Source organism: Neomonachus schauinslandi, chromosome 4, assembly GCF_002201575.2.
Source record: "Neomonachus schauinslandi chromosome 4, ASM220157v2, whole genome shotgun sequence".
In the NCBI taxonomy this organism is placed as follows: Eukaryota; Metazoa; Chordata; class Mammalia; order Carnivora; family Phocidae; genus Neomonachus; species Neomonachus schauinslandi.
The window spans coordinates 109,950,805-109,971,666 of NC_058406.1; the positions used below are offsets into that span (position 1 = coordinate 109,950,805).

The following is a 20,862-nucleotide window of genomic DNA, read 5'->3' on the forward strand; positions in this document are numbered from 1 at the left end:
TAATGACCTGTATTATCAAACTCCGAAAACATCTTTCCTCACTCATAATATTAAAACCATGAAAATATTTTCACTACAATGAATACTGTATTTTACATATTACTTCTAAATATTGGGAGATTTTGTGCCTGATGATAAATGTTTATTTTGTAATTGTAAAACAGTAGAGTTATCACTCTGAGAGCCCCTCTGGGCAGGACACTACATGAAGTCTCTCCTCAAAAGTCCTGGAACAAAGAATTTCTTAAACAAATCTACCAACAACTGCAACCAACCCCAAATACTGTGGCTGCACCATAGTTTAAAAAAATTTATTAAGTGAAACTCACTTAATTTACTAAATATTCAATTCTGAATATAGCTAACCTATTGTCTATTGGATTGTATTTTAAATGCTATAACAGAGTGCCAAAATTAGAAGAAACCTCATAGCAACACCTTTTGTTAAAGTCAAAAACATTTCCAATTTTTCTGATAGTAAACTCAGCTTGTTCCTGAATTGGTCAGACTTGATAAATTTCAATTTCGCCATCTCACTGGTGATAATAATGACAAGTGATGGAAAGGCAAAGAATGAGCAAGGCTCCTTTAAAGGATCTTCCACTCATAGTGTTTGTATTTTCTAGCCAAATGTAAAAATGGCAAGCTCCTCCAAATAATGATACTTTCACTCACTTTTCCCTAATGTTCTAGAAGTTAGAGCCTACTGATGGTTAAGGTAAGTGCCTTTCCAGAAATATCTGGCCATTATCTAAGTTCTAGATGTGAGAGACGGAGTGAGGGAAGCAGCACGTATTACATGTGCCAAAGTTATCACAGATCTTTCCAGATGTTTTCTCTGAGTGCAAAACCCATTCTCTCAAGATTCCTGGAGATCATATAATCTCTCTGAATTTTGAAATGAGAGATTTTCCACAATACTCAGATTTTTAAAAAAATATTGCATGAAATTCTTTTTATTTCCCTGTACAGTATGTAAAACTGGTAGCTTACAATAAGAAATATTTCTCACAATAAAGTAATCCTTATCTTCTTCATAGACATTAATTTTGCATTACTTCAAGATATGTTAGAAAATGAAAAGATGCAAGATCATCAGTATGTTGAAGGGTTAAATGAGCTAATTTGTTTTAGATCAGTGATTTCTGTGCTAGGAGTGTGACCACAGGTTAAATAAAAGTGCCTGACTGCCTTTTCCTGAGAAATTCCCCATTCAGGGCTCAAGAGCAGTAAATTGCTTAGCGGTTCTCTGGGGAATCAGCTGGCATTCCCAGGTCTCTGCAAACTGGACAGCAGGTTCCTTTCACCAATTCAAGACTGGGACATGGAGCCGGAGGACAAGTCTTCACCATACAGGTGACCTGGCCACTCTGAAAGGCAACATTCAAAGATTATTCCCATGTTTCTTACAGTGGAATTACCCTTTTAAAAGTTTCTTATAATATGTAATCTGATTGGCTGACTATCTCAATATAATAAAAATTACCCATGGTATGAGCTAATTTATACATGTAGTTCCTATCAATGCTTTATTTCTACATTTGCATCATGTAAAAGCAAGGCTGGAAGTACTGGCCTATAAAATGTTACCTCCCAAACCGGAGGGCCTGAGGTGTGGAGAGAGGCAGGAGTGATTGGTATCAGCTCTGTCCAAAAAACGAACTAAATAAAGACTGAGCTTTTTTCTTTTGGTGGGTACCATGATAACATTTTTTAATATTTACCAAATACTTTCAGGCAACTTTTGTAGTGAGCCTGACCGGAGAATAAGGAGATGAATTCAAGCCCCATTTCTGCCTCTATTTGTGTAATCTTGGGCAAAGCTCATTAAACATCCTGAGTGTCAGCTCTCAGTTATTAGTGAAAATGTGAAAAGCCCCATGGTATTTGGCAAGTGTTCATGAGATAGTGGCATATTTATATCAATAATCAGAAACCTCAAAATCTCACATCAATATCTTGACCTTAAAAAATATGCCTAGAATCTATTTACAAAAAGAACATTTTTCTCTCTTGAATTTTTCAGGTTTGTCTCAACTGGCAGGCCAGCAGAAGTAAAACAGGAGAATGAAGATGGAAAAACTTCTAGCAACACATACCTTACACATACAGCTAATGCAGTCTTCTTTCATCCAGTGTTCATTGTCTTTTCTTCGAATCCCTTTATCATCTGTGCATCCCGCCTGCCTGAGGCGTGCCTCCAGCTTGTTTATCTAAAAAAGGAGGTGAAGGAAAGGAATGTGGGAATTGAAATAGTACCAACAAAGCAGATAACTAACATAGTTTGATGAAATGCTCTGTTCTATAAGCACACACCTAGAGGGCAAGAGAAACTTCAAAGCCAACATAATTTTTCTTAACTTTTTTTTACCCAAAACTTAATGAATCCAAGTCATCCAGTGTCTAAGCTAATAAATAGTTCCCTATATGTGACAAAATATTGAATATGGATCTAATATCTGAAACAGGTAAGTTTTAAAAGAATGGAATTAAAATCAAATGAGTAGAGTTATATATTTTTAAAAATCTTAATAGATATTAACATTAATTCAACAAACCTGTATTTTACTTAATCTTTGTACTTAGGTTTTCATAAACAGCATTCCCTAAACAAATGTTTATTAGACTTCAAAGATAAAGCAAGCAATCCAAGGTCTCAAGGAGTTTAAGACTTAGTGGAATGACAGATCAATAAATCACAGTGTTAAGCCAATTAGATAATGACGGTATATCAGAAGCAGAAGGAGAGCAGAAAACAAGTTTCTCTTGGTTCTGCCTCAGGAAGTAAGGGAGGCCTCACATGGGAAAAAGCATTTGAACTGTAAGTAGACATAACAAAATCATTCAGAAGAACAAGCAGGGGAAAAGGCATTTCAGACAAAAGGGAAAAAGTTTGGCCAAAGCATGGGCACCACAAACAGGTCAGTATCTCAGGAACATAAACTGCTGTGGAGGGTAAAAGGCACAGGGGGAGTGTTGGTGGGAATCAAGGCAGCAAAGAAAATTAGGACCTTAACAGTCTTATAAATTCATTTAGATATTATAGTCTCTAGACAATGGGGAAAAAATTGCAGTGATCACATAATGACAATATGAAGACAGACTAGTGAAAGCAGAGAAACTTCAAGAAGATCCACATGGGCTCAGCTGAGAAAGGAAGAAGTGAGAGTCAGGAAGAGCCATTGAGCAGGTAGAGGTGTTTGGTTGGATTGAGGGTAGGGGCGAAAGAAGAATGCAAAATGACTGCAAAGTTCCAGGTTTCATAAGGTGCATGAAGGATGGTGACATTCAGTAAGATACTTTCTAGAGAATGCATTATAAAAGAGTAATGATCCATAGAGAAATTAAAGATACTGAATTGAGAGGAATTTTAGAAAGGATGAAAATATGCAGTTTTACAAAAGAAAAGGCTAAGTCCAAGAGCACTGAATGACTTATGAAAGTTGCAGCTGCAATGCTATGGGCTGAACCATATCCCCTGAAAGTCATATGTTGAGGCTCCAACCCCCAATACCTCAGAATGTGACTGTGTTTGGAGATAAAGTCCTTAAAGAAGTAATTAACTTAAAATGTGGTCATAGAGATGGGACCTAATCCAGTGTGACTGTGTCCTTATGAGAAGTGGAGATTGGAGTCCAGACACAGTGGGAAGTCTGTGTGAAGATACGAACCAAGGAGAGAGACCTCCGGAGAAACCAACCCTGTCAACACCTTGATCCAGGAATTCCAGCTTCCAGAACTGTGAGAAATTAATTTCTGTTGTAAAGCCACCTAGCCTGTGGTATTTGTTATAGCTATGCTAGCAAATGAATATATGCATCATTAGGACTAGATCGCATATTTTCAAAAGAAATTTCTAATGTATATCTAAGAATCATTATGCTTTTATCCTCTAGTGAATGTTCCTTTCAGATTCTCTGAACTCTGTTATTTGGTTGGAAATGATAAAATAATTTCAAATACTCGACCATGATTACTTGTATGTGACAGAAATTACTGTGCCCAAGAAAATTTTGGAGACAAACAATAGACCAGACTGGATGCCTTAAAGACCATAAAAGCAATGATTTATTTTTAAATGGTTACTGAGCACCTGCTCTTTGTCACCTAGTCCTAGGGGAGACTACAATGATAAATACTCCTGGGATTCTATTCTTAAGGGGTCTGCAATGTGGTAGGGAAGAGCGAATTTCTGCAAAAAATAAATATGATACAAGTCCAGATGTTGTGTGCTAAAAGAGTATATACACAATGAGATGGGATTTCAAGGAAAAACGGTTATTTTTTTTATTTTTTATTATGTTAATCACCATACATTACATCATTAGTTTTTGATGTAGTGTTCCATGATTCATTATTTGTGTATAACACCCAGTGCTCCATTCAGGACGTGCCCTCTTTAACACGGATTATTTTTAGAAAAATGAAGCAGAAAATGGAATAATCAGGGAAGAATTTACAATTTAAATGGAACTTGTGTTAGGCCTTGAATAAAGATAGCATTTGGTCATGGTAGTATTTGTAGTACATTTCAGCTGGAGGGAAAATGTGTGAAGGAAGCTAAAAAGAGGGGAGGGTGAACAGTGAGTATGTAAGTTGGGCAAAAACAAGGGGCACCTGGGTGGCTTAGTCGGTTAAGAGTCTGCCTTCAGCTTAGGTCATGTTCCCAGGGTCCTGGGGTTGAGCCCCGCATTGGGCTTCCTGCTCAGCAGGGAGTTTGTTTCTCCCTCTCCAGCTCCCCCGGCTTGTGCTTTCTCTCTCTGTGACAAAATAAATAAAATCTTTAAAAAAAAGAACATGAAACATGTGAAAAGGTTATTTGGAAATTAGATAAAAAGATGGGCTAGGTAAGATACCTAGGAATAAATCTAACCAAAGAGGAAAAGGATCTGTACTCAGAAAACTATAGAATACTCATGAAAGAAATTGAGGAAGAGACAAAGAAATAGAAAATGTTCCATGAAAGAATAAACATTGTTAAAATGTCTATGCTACCCAGAGCAATCTATACCTTCAATGCCATCCTGATCAAAATTCCAATGACATTTTTCAAAGTGCTGGAACAAATAATCCTAAAATTTGTATGGAACCAGAAAAGACCCTGAATTGCAAAGGAAATGTTGAAAAAGAAAAACAAAGCTGGGGCATCACGTTGCCCGATTTCTAGCTATATTACAAAGCTTGATCACCAAGACAACATGGTACTGCCACAAAAACAGACATATAGACCAATGGAACAGAATAGAGAACCCAGATATGGACCCTCAACTCTATGGTCAAATAATCTTCGACAAAGCAGGAAAGAATGTCCAATGGAAAAAAGACAATCTCTTCAACAAATGGTGTTGAGAAAATTGGACAGCCACATGCAGAAGAATGAAACTGGACCATTCTCTAAAACCATTCACAAAGATAAATTCAAAGTGGATGAAAGACCTCAATGTGAGACAAGAATCCATCAAAATCCTAGAGGAGAACATAGGCAGTAACCTCTTTGACATCGCCCACAGCAACTTCTTTCAAGATACATCTCCAAAAGCTAGTGAAACAAAAGCAAAAATGAACTTTTGGGACTTCATCAAGATAAAAAGCTTCTGCACAGCAAAGGAAACAGTCCACAAAACAAAGAGGCAACCCACAGAATGGGAGAAGATATTTGCAAATGACACTACAGAAAAAGGGCTGGTATCCAAGATCTATAAAGAATTTCTCAAACTCAACACCCAAAAAACAAATAATCAAGTCAAAAAGTGGGCAGAAGATATGAAAAGACACTTCTCTGAAGAAGACATACAAGTGGCTAACAGATACATGAAAAAATGTTCATCATTAGCCATCAGGGAAATCCAAATCAAAACCACATTGAGATAACACCTTACACCAGTTAGAATGGCAAAAATGGACAGAGAAAGAAACAACAAATGTTGGAGAGGTTGTGGAGAAAGGGGAACCATCTTACACTGTTGATGGGAATGCAAGTTGGTACAGCCACTTTGGAAAACAATGTGGAGTTTCCTCAAAAATTTAAAAATAGAGCTACCTTATGACCCAGCAATTGCACTCCTGGGTATTTACCCCAAAGACACAGATGTAGTGAAAAGAAAGGCCATATGCACCCCAATGTTCATAGCAGCAATGTCCGCAATAGCCAAACTGTGGAAAGAGCCAAGATGCCCTTCAACAGATGAATGGATAAAGAAGATGTGGTCCATACATACAATGGAATATTACTCAGCCATCAGAAAAGATGAATACCCAACTTTTACATCAACATGGATGGGACTGGAGGAGATTATGCTAAGTGAAATAAGTCAAGCAGAGAAAGTCAATTATCATATGGTTTCACTTACTTGTGGAACATAAGGAATAGCATGGAGGACATTAGGAGAAGGAAGGGAAAAATTGGGGGGGAGGAATTGGAGGGAGAGATGAACCATGAGAGACTATGGACTCTGAGAAACAAACAGGGTTTTAGAGGGGAGGAGGATGGGGGGATGGGTTAGCCTGGTGATGGGTATTAAGGAGGGCACGTACTGCATGGAGCACTGGGTGTTATACGAAAACAATGGATCATGGACCACCACATCAAAAACCAATGATGTATAGTATGGTGACTAACATAACACAATAAAATTTAAAAAATAAATAAATAAATAAATAAATAAATGAATAAATACCAAAAAAAAAAAAAAGGAAAGAATGAAAATGTTCCATGAAAGAAATTGAGGAAGACACAAAGAAATAGAAAAATGTTCCATGCTCATGGATTAGAAGAACAAATATTGTGAAGATGTCAATGCTACCTAGAGCAACCTACACATTTAATGCAATCCAAATCAAAATAGCATCAACTTTTTTCAAAGAATTGCAACAAATAATCCTAAAATTTGCATGGAACCAGAAAAGACCCTGAATAGCTAGAGGAATGTTGAAAAAGAAAAGCCAAGCTGGTGGCATCACAATTCCGGACTTCAAGCTCTATTACAAAGCTGTCATCATCAAGACAGTATGGTACTGGCACAAAATCCGACACATAGATCAATGGAACAGAATAGAGAGCCCAGAAATGGAACCTCAACTCTATGGTCAACTCATCTTCAACAAAGCAGGAAAGACTGTCCAATGGAAAAAAGACAGTCTCTTCAACAAATGGTGTTGGGAAAATTGGACAGCCACATGCAGAAGAATGAAACTGGACCATTTCCTTATACCACACACAAAAATAGACTCAAAATGGTTGAAAGACCTCAATGTGAGATAGGAATCCATCAAAATCCTTGAAGTGAACACAGGCAGCAACCTCTTCAACCTCAGCCACAGCAACTTCTTCCTAGAAACATCCACCAAAGGCAAGGGAAGCAGGGGCCAAAATGAATTATTGGGACTTCATCAAGATAAAAAGCTTTTGCACAGCAAAAGAAACAGTCAACAATACCAAAAGACAACTGATAGAATGGGAGAAGATATTTGCAAATTACATATCAGATAAAGGGCTAGTATCCAAAATCTATAAAAAAACTTATCAAACTCAACACCCAAAGAACAAATGATCCAATCAAGAAATCGGCAGAAGACATGAACAGACATTTCTGCAAAGACATCCAAATGACCAACAGACACATGAGAAAGTGCTCCACATCAGTCAGCATCAGGGAAATCCAAATCAAAACCTCAATGGGATACCACCTCACACCAATCAGAACGGCTAAAATTAACAAGTCAGGAAATGACAGATGTTGGCAAGGATGCAGAGAAAGGGGAACCCTCCTATGCTGTTGGTGGGAATGCAAGCTGGTGTAGCCACTCGGCAAAACATATATGGAGCTTCCTCAAAAAGTTGAAAATAGAGCTACCCTACAACCCAGCAATTGCACTACTGGGTGTTTACCCCAAAGATAAAAACGTAGTGATCTGAAGGGGCACATGTGCCCCAATGTTTATAGCTACAATGTCCACAATAGCCAAACTATGGGAAGAGCCTAGATGTCCATCAACAGATGAATGGATAAAGAAGAAGTGGTATATATATACAATGGAATATAATGCAGCTATCAAAAAAGAAATCTTGCCATTTGCAATGACGTGAATGGAATTAGAGGGTATTATACTAAGCAAAATAAGTCAATCAGAGAAAGACAAGTATCATATGATCTCACTGATATGAGGAATTTGAGAAACAAGACAGAGGATCATAGGGGAAAGGAAGGAAAAATGAAACAAGATGAAACCAGAAAGGGAGACAAACCATAAGGGACTCTTAATCTCAGGAAACAAACTGAGGGTTGCTGGACGGAGGGGGTGGGAGGGATGGGGTGTCTGGGTGATGGACACTGGGGAAGGTATGTACTCTGGTGAGCACTGTGAATTCTGTAAGACTGATGAATCACAGACTTTACCCCTGAAACAAATGATACATTATATGTTAATAAAAAATTTTAAAAAATTAAATTAAATTAAATTAAAGCCTTAAAAAAAAAAAAAAAGATGGGTTAGGACTACATGTTCCAGAGCCAAGAATACCCATGAACTTGGAATTCATTGAGGATACAAAGTCTTGGTGTAAAAATAAATAATAAATAAATAAATAAATAAATAAATAAATAAATAAATAAATAAATAAATAAAACTGTGTAAAATGTTTTACTACATTTGTGTTGAAGTAGGACAATAGGATGGGCCTTTGGGGTAATTTAGTATTACAATGCCTACACTTGGGATGTGACATCCATTGTTCCTTAATTTATTCATTACCCAATAGGATTCTTAAATATCCAATATATGCCAGGTAAACACTGATGAACCAAAAGACTAAATCTCTGGCTTTTTCTAAGTAGTGATAATGGAGATGATGGTAAGATAAATTAAAAATTATGGTGTAGGCAGGAATGATAGGGTTTTACAATGACTAGATGTGAACTGAGTTAGTCATTGCCTGAGCAGGGTCATGGGTGTGAAAGATGAAAATCATAAAATTCTGTAGCGATATTAGTGATTATGGCCTAGAAGAGTAAAACAAACAAACAAACAAACAGAAAAACAAAAACACTTTTATTTCTAAAAATACTGAGAACATGTAAAACATTAGTGAAGTTGAATAAGTTCCAAAAATAAAAAAGAGTAGAGGCAATTCTAAGATATAGAAAAGATATTTAGGTGGTAACTTCTGTCCTCAAGGAGAAAAGTATAGAAAAGCAAACTAGACAAATGACAGCAACACATCTATTGTAAACTTCAGGCACTTAGAGCAATAATATATTTTCAAATGACAAAGAAACTTTTTAAGGGAAATAGTCTGAGAACTGTCTAGGTACCATAAATGTAAGAGATAAAATGCATGATGAAATTTTGTTATGGAGTTAATCACAAAATCTTGAGAATAAGAGGCACTTTGGTGGGGAGTCAGAGAACATGCTGGACAATAACTTTCCTTTCCCTGTTTTCCCATGTACTTATTGCTAGTATACAGAAGTACAATTTATTTTTGTATGTTTATCTTGTGTATCTTCTATCCTGTGATGTTGATGAACTTGCTTATTAATTCTAAGAGTTGTTTAGTATAGTCCTTGCAATTTTCTAAGAGAGAACTATATCATCTGAAAATAGTTTTCTTTTTTCCTTTCCAATCTGAAGACATTTTCCTTTTCTTGCCCTATTGCATCAGGAAGAACTTTCAGCACTCTGTTTAATAAGAATGGTGAGAATGGACATCCTTACTTTATTGGCAATAGTAGGAGGAAAGCATTCAACCATTCACCATTTAGCCTATTAATACAACAGGTTACATTAATTAACTGATTTTGGAGCATTAAACCAGCCTTGAATTCCTCAAGTAAACCCCACTTAATTATGTTGTATAATTCTTTTTATGTATTGCTATATTCTCTTTGCTAATATTTTGTTAAAAGTTGTTGCATCCATATTCATGAGGGATATTGGTATGTGGTTTTCTTCTTTTGCACTGTTTTTGTCTAGTTTCCGTATTATATTAATACTATCTTCAAAAATGAATTGAGAGACTATGGACTCTGAGAAACAAACTGCAGGTTCTAGAGGGGAGGGTGGTGGGGGATGGGTTAGCCTGGTGATGTGTATTAAAGAGGGCACGTACTGCATGGAGCACTGGGTGTTATACGCAAACAATGAATCATGAAACACTACATCAAAAACTAATGATGTAATGTATGGTGATGAACATAATAATAAAAAAAACTAATGATGTAATGTATGGCGATTAACATAACATAATAAAAAAAAAGAGTGGGGGTCTAGAGTTTTGAGGGCCTGCTTCTTATTGGTGAATTTAAAACATAAGAGCAGAAATTTAAAATACAAAGAAAAGACAAGTTGCCCACGTGGTCTATTATAGAAATCAACGAAGATGTTTATTTATTTTTTTTAATCAGAGAATTTATGGTCTTTCTTTTTCCAAAAATATATGTACTGAATAGCCATATTCCTTACATAACTGAAGACATATCTCTGTATGCTATTTTTTTCCTATTTCTCTCATTCATGCCCTTCAAAACAAAACAAAACAAACATGAAATCAAAGAAACCTCTGTGGGGAGAGGTGGCTTAGCTGTTTATCTGGTGGTGTAGTTGGCAATTTATTTATTCAAGGTAGCCTATGCCTCTTTGAAACCGATGCCTCAACAAAGTTTAAGTCAGGCACTTGCATTACAACAAACAAACAAAACACAGAAAACAAACCACTGTCAGCGCTTATATTCCAGCCCCTCTACCTCCCATGGAAACAGTAAATTCTCTCTCTAGTGAAAAGATTTTCAGAAAATCTACTCTTGAGAGCAGTCTTTACTATGCATTATCTATGTGACACTGTGCAAGTGATTTCCCTACTCCTGTTAATAAAATGAAAGAAAAAAATGAATTGAAAGTATTCTCTCCTCTGCTATTATGGGAAAATTTCTGTGAATTTTTCTTTAAATATTTGGTAGACTTCTGCACATTTGAAGCCATCTGCATATGGGGATTTGGGGAGGAGATTTTTTTTAATTAATAATTCAATTCCCTTGACAGCTTTAAAGCTATTCAAGTTATCTATTTTTATATTGGGTGAATCATGGTAGTTGGTGTTTTTCAAGGAGTTGATCTAAGTTGTCAAATTTAGATGTGACGATTTTTCCTTCTTTCTTTTTGCCATGAGTTTATTTAGTTGTTACTTTTCCATGTTCTTGAGGTAGAAACTTTGAGTATTGATTTGAAAGACATTCCCTCTTTTCTATTGTATTAGGGGCTATAAATCTCACTCTCTGTGCTGCTTTATGCTAAGTTTCATTCAGTTCAATGTATTTTTTTATTCCCCTTGAGACTTCCTCTTTGACTCATCAACTCTTCAAAAGTACATTGCTTCCTTTCCAAATATTTGGTCATTGTCATGTTGTCTTTCTCTTATTTCTAGTTTTGTTGTGTTGGGTTCAGAAAGCATGCTCTGCATAACTTGAATTCTTTTAAATTTATTAAGGTTTCTGTTATGACCCAGAATAAAGTCTATCTTGGTACTAGAAGTAGGCACTTGAATCAAGGGAGTGTTCTGTTATTGTTAGATTGAGTGTGCTGTATAAATATGTCAGTTAGATCCTATTGTTTGTAGTCATTTTTGCATTCTTCTAAATCTTGCTGACTTTTCTTTTTAGATATTTTCTGTACTGTTGAGATAGGGATGTTGAAGTTTTGACTAAATAGTTTTGACTATTTCTCTTTTCAGTTTTATTAGTTTTTGCTTCATATATTTCAAATATTTTGCAGTTCTCTTGGTTAGTGCATGTATATATAAGATTTGTCTTCTTTGTGGTTGGTTCTTTTATCATTGTATATTGTCTTGGTAATCCTTCCTCTGAAATCTATTGTATCCAAAATTAACTTAGCCACTCCTCCTTTATTTTAATTAATTTTTGCATAATATATATTTTTCCACCATTTCAATTTCAACCTTCCTATATTGTTATATTTGAAGTCAGTTTCTTATAGACAGCATAAAATATAGATTATGCTTTTTTAAACAGTTTGTTAATATCTGTCTTTTAATTGGTATATTTAGAACATTTACATTTAATATGATTAGAAATGTTAGAGCTTAAATATACAATTTATTCTTTGTTTACCATTTGTTCTTTCTGTTTTTCACTTTTCTGTGTTCTATTTCTTGATTTCCTGATGGCTGCTTTAAAATCCCTGTCAGATAATTGTAATATCTCTATCACTTTAGTGTTGGAATCCACTGTCTTTTTTTTTTTTTTTTACTCCATTTCAGATTTTCCTGGCTCTTGGCATAATGAATAATTTTCTATTTAAATAAGGACATGTTGAGTGTTATGGTATGAGAATTTGGATGTTATTAAACCTTCTGTTGTAGGTGTTTTCCTCTGAAACTGCTCTAGCAGAAGGAGGGCACTACACTGTTGCTGCCATGTGGAAGTAGGAGTCTGTGTCCCCCACTTGGCCTCTGTCAATGCCCAAGGAAGTTCTCTTCATTAATCCTATATGGAGTTGAAAGTCCTGGGGCTCCCTGTTGGGCCTCCACTTATATTTCCTTAGCTGGGAGAGGTAGGTACATTCTTTACTGCTCTGCACATGGCCTCCACTGACCATGGGGGGGTGGAGGGGAAAGGGTGATTTCATTACCAGTGGGAAGTAGTGGAAGTCCTAACTCTCCATTGGGCCTCTTCTGACACCACCCCAGTAGGGAAAGAGAGTGGTGCTTCATTATTGTTAGGTCAGAGTGAAAGTCAAAACTCCCCACAGGGTCTCTTACTGCTTTTGACTGTAATCACTTAAAAAAGATGAAAATCCTGGTTTCCTGTTTGGCCTTTTATGACAATAGCCTCATGGGGGAGTTATGATGCCTAATTAAAGGCTGGAGTGGGTGGAAGTCTGGGCTCCTCATTCAGAGCTTGCTAGCACTGGTGGCAGTGGGGCCAAAGTTTTGTCTATGTTGTTTGGCTGGGGAAGGATGGTTATTGTCTAAAAGTTTTCTCTATCACTAGGCTGCCTGTTTCCTAGTCTTTTGCCTAGAGAGAGTAAGGTTTCATTCAGCCTTTTTTCCCTCTCTACCTGATGTCATTTCAGAGTTGCCAAGCTAGCTACTCAGCTCCAAACTGGGTTGCATGAGGAAAAAACAAAAATACCTACAAATAAATACATGTTTTTATGTTGTTCCTTGGGCCCCAAGGTCACTTCTTTCTTCTCTTCACCATTCTGAGTCTTCTTATGTTTGTTTATATATGATATTTAAGGTTTTTAGTTGTACATTGCAAGGAATAGGCAAAAGCACATCTACTCTATTTTCCCAGAAGTAAAACTTTTATCATATACAGTTATGTAAAATTTTGACTTAAATGACTCCAAAATTATTGTTCTATATAATTTATTAACTTGCTCTGCAAAGTTAATAACTTAATCAAAAGCTCAGCCACCCCATATCACTGCATTCTCCCCAAAGTAGCTGTTTAATCATAGCAGACAATATTGATAACAATATTGTCATTGTTGAGATGCCTACTAGTAGGATCCATACTTTATAGTTCCTTTCATGTGTTGGGTGGTGACCCCCCCCAAATTTTGTAACTCAATGCCTTAATCCCCAGTACCTCACAATGTGATATTATTTGGAAATAGGGGCATCACAGATGTAATTAGTTAAGATGAAGTTATGCCAGGGTAGGCTGGGCTCCTATTCCTCTATGAATGGTAGCCTCATAAAAAGGGTGAAATTTAGACACAGACATACACACAGGGAAAATACCATGTGAACATGAAGGCAGATATTTATTAGACAAGGAATACCAAAGGTTGCCAGCAAACCACCAGAAGTTAGGAGGAACACACAGAACAGATTCTCCCTTAACACCTTCAGAAGGAATCAACCCTGATAACACCCTTATCATGGACTTCCAGCCTCCAGAATTATAAGTCAATACATTTATGTTGTTTAAGCTGTCCAGTTGTGGTTTTTGTTATAGCAGGCCTAGCAGACTAATGCAGTTCTCATTAGAGACTTTCCAGATACATTCTTTTACAGGTTTTTTTTTTTTTCCTTTTAAGTAAAAGAAGTATTCTGGAGATTTGAATTTATAAATCTTTTCTCACTTAAGAATATCTAACACCTTTGTTCTTTGGGTGTTGAGTTTGATGAGTTCTTTATAGATTTTGGATACTAGCCCTTTATCTGATATGTCATTTGCAAATATCTTCTCCCATTCTGTTGGTTGTCTTTTGGTTTTGATGACTGTTTCCTTTGCTTTGCAAAAGCTTTTTATCTTGATGAAGTCCCAATAGTTCATTTTTGCCTTTGCTTCCCTTGCCTTTGGCGATGTTTCTAGGAAGAAGTTGCTGTGGCTGAGGTCGAAGAGGTTGCTGCCTGTGTTCTCCTTTAGGATTTTGATGGACTCCTGTCTCACATTGAGGTCTTTCAACCATTTTGAGTCTATTTTTGTGTGTGGTGTAAGGAAATGGTCCAGTTTCATTCTTCTGCATGTGGCTGTCCAATTTTCCCAACACCATTTGTTGAAGAGACTTTTTTCCATTGGACATTCTTTCCTGCTTTGTCGAAGATGAGTTGACCATAGAGTTGAGGGTCCATTTCTGGGCTCTCTATTCTGTTCCATTGATCTATGTGTCTGTTTTTGTGCCAGTCAAGAAATGGGCAGAAGACATGAACAGACATTTTTCCAAAGAAGACATCCAAATGGCCAACAGACACATGAAAAAGTGCTCAAGATCACTCAGCATCAGGGAAATCCAAATCAAAACCTCAATGAGATATCACCTCACACCAGTCAGAATGGCTAAAATTAACAAGTCAGGAAACAACAGATGTTGGCGGGGATGCGGAGAAAGGGGAACCCTCCTACACTGTTGGTGGGAATGCAAGCTGGTGCAGCCACTCTGGAAAACAGTATGGAGGTTCCTCAAAAAGTTGAAAATAGAGCTACCATACGATCCAGCAATTGCACTACTGGGTATTTACCCCAAAGATACAAATGTAGGGATCCGAAGGGGTACATGCACCCCGATGTTTATAGCAGCAATGTCGACAATAGCCAAACTGTGGAAAGAGCCAAGATGTCCATTGACAGATGAATGGATAAAGAAGATGCAGTATATATATACAATGGAATATTATGCAGCCATCAAAAGGAATGAGATCTTGCCATTTGCAATGACGTGGATGGAACTGGAGGGTATTATGTTGAGCGAAATAAGTCAAAAAGAGAAAGACATGTATCATATGACCTCACTGATATGAGGAATTCTTAATCACAGGAAACAAACTGAGGGTTGCTGGAGTGGGGGTGGGGTGGGAGGGATGGGGTGACTGGGTGATAGACACTGGGGAGGGTATGTGCTCTGGTAAGCACTGTGAATTGTGCAAGACTGTTGAATCTCAGATCTGTACCTCTGAAACAAATAATGCAATATATGTTAAGAAAAAAAAAGAAGAAGAAGGTAGCAGGAGGGGAAGAATGAAGCAGGGGAAATCGGAGGGGTAGACGAACCATGTGAGACGATGGACTCTGAAAAACAAACTGAGGGTTCTAGAGGGGAGGGGGGTGGGAGGATGGGTTAGCCTGGTAATGGGTATTGAGGAGGGCACATTCTGCATGGAGCACTGGGTGTTAGGCACAAACAATGAATCATGGAACACTACAGCTAAAACCAATGATGTAATGTATGGGGATTAACATAAGAATAAAAAATAAATAAATAAAATAAAATAAAATAAAGAATATCTAAGACCTAAAGGAAACTTAGAGATCCAATCATAAAAGTAAATGACCTAAGAATTAAAATTTTTGCAAAATTCATCCAGAAAGTATGTCCCTTAAAAAGTAGTACTCCATTTTATAGAAATATACTAAAAGTTATTTTGAGTCTAAAATTTACTAATTACAGTGTATTGAAATTTCCAAGTATTTACTGGAATATTTGACTGAATTTAGACCAGGTCTATTAAGTAGCAATTATTCCTAAAGCCCACTCAATTTTGTGTCCAAAATTTCCCACTCTGGAAGTGGCTTGTGATAGATTGCTTTGTTGTGTTCACAAAAGTCAATGGTCCTCTATAGTGGGCCTTTCTCCATGGACCCCTCTGTCATCACTCTCTCTGGGAGTAGTATAGCTCTCTCCCAGTGACATCAAGTTTGATTCTATAACTCACCCTGGCCAATGACACATGAGCAGAACTAATGTGAGTCATATTAAAGAAAAGTTTTAAACACCAGTCCCAACATTGTTTTTTTCTTCTACCACAAGAAAAGTATTTTCCAGACAGGGGTGCTCCTTTAGTTTGGGTTTGGAAATTTAAAATCTATGAAGCAGAGACATAGCTGAGTCCCAAAGAGCAGGAAATGACATCCTGGACCATAATGCAACCTTAAACAAATAGAAAAGAATAGATATCATACAAAGTGCACTTTTAGATTACTGTGGAATTAAACTAAAAGTCAATAACAGAAACATCTGGGAATTAGGAAACACAATTCAAATGATCCATGGATCAAAGAAAGAGAAATAGAAAAGAAATGCATTCTTTTAACTAAATGAAAATGAAGATATAACATCAAAATTTGGCTAGTGCAATAGAAGAATGCTTAAAGAAAAATTCATGGAATTAAATTCATATATTTTAAATGAAGAAAGATATGAAATCAGTATTGGAAATTTGTGTGTTTCTCTCTTTTATATCCTGGTTAGTGTCATTAGGGATTTATGAAACTTACTAATTTTTTTAAAAATCAGCTTTTGTTTTCATTGAGGTTTCTTTTTGCTTTTCTATATTCAATTTTATTGATTTCTGTTCTAAACGTATGATGTCCTTTCTTTGTCATATTTTATGTTTAATTTTGTTGCTATAATTGTCCTAGTTTCTTATTTTTCTAGTTTCAAATGAACTAATTCTAGTTTCTAGAAAAACTCTAATTTCTAGAGAAATAAGAGAAAATTAAGCCCAAAACATGGGGGAAAAAGGACATGAAATTTATAACAGAAAACTATAAAACTGAATACTGGGAAACAATAGAAAATGAAAACAAACAAAAGCTAATTATTTATAAATATCAATAATATTCATAAATCTCTAGTGAAACTAACCAAGAAAACATAGAAAACACACAAATTGCCAACATCGTAAATAAAATCAGCACTACTAATCCTATGAACATTAGAAGGACAAAAAAGTAATACTATAAACAACTCGAGGCCCAGAGATTTCATGATTTAGATGGAATGAATCAATTCCTTTAAAGACACAAATTATCAAAACTCACATAAGAAACAGATATCCTGAACAGCCTATATCTATTAAAAAATTAAATCAGTAATTTAAAAACCTTCCAAAAAAAAAAAGCAAAAGGCACAGATGGATTCACTGGTGCTTTACACTTAGAGAAAAAGTAAAAGCAAGACTCCACAACCTCTTCCAGAAAATAGAAGCAAATAGAACATTTAAAGCCAAAGCCAGGTTAAGAAATTATGAGGAAAAAAAAGAAATTATGAATATTACTACTGAACAATACCTCTCATACATGTAGATGTAGATAGTAGCAGATTTAATCTAACAATGTATAACAACAATTACATACCATAACCCAGTGTGATTTATTCCTGGTATACAAGGCTTGTTTAACAGTCAAAATCAATTAGTGGAATCTATGATATCAACAGGCTAAAAAACAAATCGTATGTTCATGATATCGATAAAAAAAAAGATCTGACAAAATCCAACGCTCACCCATGATAACAATTCTCAGTAACTAGTAATAGAGAATTTCCACAAGTTGATAAAAAAAATCTACAAAAATCATCTATAGCTAACATATTTAATGATGACAGGCAGGGTGCTTTCCCTATAAGATTGGGAACTTTCCTTTCTCAAACAGTCTCATTCAAACTTTTAGTCCTAGCTAATGCTATAAGACAATAAAAAATAAATAAATGGTACATAGATGGACAGTAAGATACAAAATTGCCTTTATTCACAGATGATAAAATTGTCTATGTTGAAAACCCCAAAGAATCTATAAAACTGTCATTTAAATGTTTCAGTATATTCACAAAGTTGTACAATCATCATAATCAAATTTTGGAACATTGCATCACCCCAAAATAAACCCTGTATACATTAGCAGTCAACCTCCATTTCCTTTTCCACTCCCCCGGGCTTAGACAACTAGTCTACTTTCTATTTCTATAGATTTGTTTACTTTGGCTGTATCCTATGGTATGCCATATTTCTGACAGGTCTGTTTCACTTAGCATAATGTTTTTAAGGCTCCCCCATGTTGTAGCATGTATCAATACCTGATTCCTTTCTACAGCCAAATAATATTCTATTTCATTACAACACATTCTGTTTTATCAATTGATAAGTATTTGGGTTGTCACCACTTTTGGGCTATTTTTGAATAACACTACTATGAATACTAATATATAAACTCACATGTGGATCTATGTTTTCATTTCTCATAGACATATACCTAGGACAGTCTGAGAATTTTCTAAAATCCTCAAGTTCTGGTTGATTTTTGCTTAATATTTCTTTTTGCAATTTCTCTTTCTCCTCTTACATTTTATCATAAGCAGCAAGGTTAAATCAGAACATACTTTCAACACTTTGCTTAGAAATCTCCTCAGCTAAATATCTAAGGTCATCACTCACAGTTTCTGTGTTCTACAAAATATTAGACATAATTCACCCAATTTCTTTGCCACTTATAACAAGGATCATCTTTCCTTCAATGTTTAATAACATGTTCCTTATTTCCATCTGAGATCTCATCAGAAGTACTTTTAACATCATATTCCTGCCAAAAATCTCTCCAAAACAATCTAGGCTTTCTCTAATGGGCACCTCAAAACTCTAAACAGCCTCTATTCATTACCCAGTTCTGAAACCTTTTTCACACTTTTAGGTATTTGTTACAGCAACATCCCACTTCTTGGTACCAAAATCTGTACTGGTTTTCTAGGGCTGCAATAATAAAGTACTACAGATAAGGTGGCTTAACAACAAAAACTTATTTTCTTATAGTTGTAGAAACTGAAGATCAAGATTAAGGTGCTGGCAGGGTTGGATTCTTCTGAGGACTTTCCCCTTGGCTTGTAGATGGCCAACTTCTCACTGTGTCCTCACATGGTCTTCCGTGCGTGAACATCCCTGGCATCTCCCCAGCTGTGTGAGTAATAAATCTTCCTTTGTCCATACCAAACAATTACTCCCATAGGTTTTGACATAAGAACCTCACTTTGGGCAGGAGCTTCTCCACATCAAAATGGAGTTGCTGTAACACATTCAGTCACCAAGTCCTGACCATTCTGCTTCACAATTATATCTCCAAAGCTTGTCCTTTTTCTTCCTAAGATCATCAGCATAGCCTAAGACAGCATCTGCTCACTTCTGGAACATGACAGATCACTGCAGTCACTTTTGTATTCCTTTATCAGTTCTCCCACAGAAACCAGATCAAATTATCTAAATTCAAATGCAAAACATCTTTCTTATTCCTCAGAGACTTGGAATTCAGGAGAACACTTTATAGGCCTTCTTCTTTAGACAGTTTCTGCCTCTCAGACTCATATCATGTGATTTTTCTTATTCTTGATTACCTATTCTCCAGCCATACTTGACATCCTTCTGTTCCTTACATATGTCAAAACTTCCTTTAGCTTTAATTGTTTCACTTTCTGTGGTTGTTATATTAGTAATAACATTACCTGTCCCTTAATTAAAAGGAAGCCTCTGAAGTATCTTTGATTCCTTTCTTTCACTCATCCTCATATACTTGTTCAGTAAAGTGATGGAGCTGGATTTTCTGGAACAGTTCTAATTTATGCTTCCCTCCCCCCTCAGGCTTAATTATTACTACTGTTGTCCCCTTTGAACTCATGAAAGAAGCCACTTTGGATAAATAAGTTATAGTGGACAATCTATTGCTCTCTTTATCTCTCTTCTTATCTGTTTGTTCTAACTAATCTGAATTCAGAACAAGAATTTTGTCTTTGTGACCACTAGGTATCTTTCTAACTTCACATTCCATCTTTCCAACCACCCAACCAATTACCAAGTTACAGTGAAATACATGATCTTGCCTAAATATGGGCCATGGGTTATCTATCATTAAATTATCATCAACTGCACCCTTTTACATAGATCTCAGAGGAGAAATCTAGACAACTACACCCTAACTTCCTTCCCATTATGGTTCTGGGTTAGTCTACAAATGAGAGGCACTCATGTAAGATTGGAAAGGAAAGCAGTATTATTCTCAAGCACAACTGTTAACAGGTACATAGGCTGAGCTTCAGGCTCCTGCAAAATTGTTGAGACTCACTGTGGCTTCCAAATGAGCTCCTGTGAACCAAATAGCTTCCAGCACCTGTTTCTATTACCTCTATTCCTCTCACCCTTCCAAAGGTTGTGAAAACCTATGACTTCTTGTATTTAAACCCATCTTACTTGTAATTACTAGAGGGTTTCTGTTATTTTCACTGAAAACTGACTTATACATCTCCTTGGGAAATAAAATGAGATTACATTTTAAATTTAATTTTAGTGTTTCTTTTTTTCTATTGAAAAATTTTTAAATCACTTGCAAATTATTTCATATTAAGAAATAATAAAATATTTAAAAAGAAAATTCACTCTAAAATGTCATAATATTGATGTGGTGTTCCAAATGATCTTAAGTACATGTAAATTATTTAGTGATATCTGTGTATCTCCATTGTACTATTCATTGATACTCAAAATTAGGCACTGTTTTTGAGTTGTGCCATAAGGTCTGAGATCTGATCACGTATGACACAATATCTGAAAAATGATATTTAGGCCCATATAATAAAACA

The 20,862-nt window shown here is 35.9% G+C and overlaps 1 protein-coding gene across 1 annotated transcript in view; it reads right to left on the reverse strand.

The window, feature by feature from the left end:
* Positions 1 to 1,222: 1,222 nt before the first annotated feature.
* Positions 1,223 to 20,862, reverse strand: part of PXDNL (peroxidasin like) — a 483,807-nt gene continuing 464,167 nt past the window's right edge. The window contains exons 22-23 of the mRNA XM_021688214.1: positions 2,100 to 2,213; positions 1,223 to 1,370 (exon numbers count right to left, since the gene is read on the reverse strand). Coding sequence (XP_021543889.1) covers positions 1,239 to 1,370; positions 2,100 to 2,213 — 246 coding nt within the window. The 3' untranslated portion in view covers positions 1,223 to 1,238. The remainder of the gene's footprint in view (positions 1,371 to 2,099; positions 2,214 to 20,862) is intronic.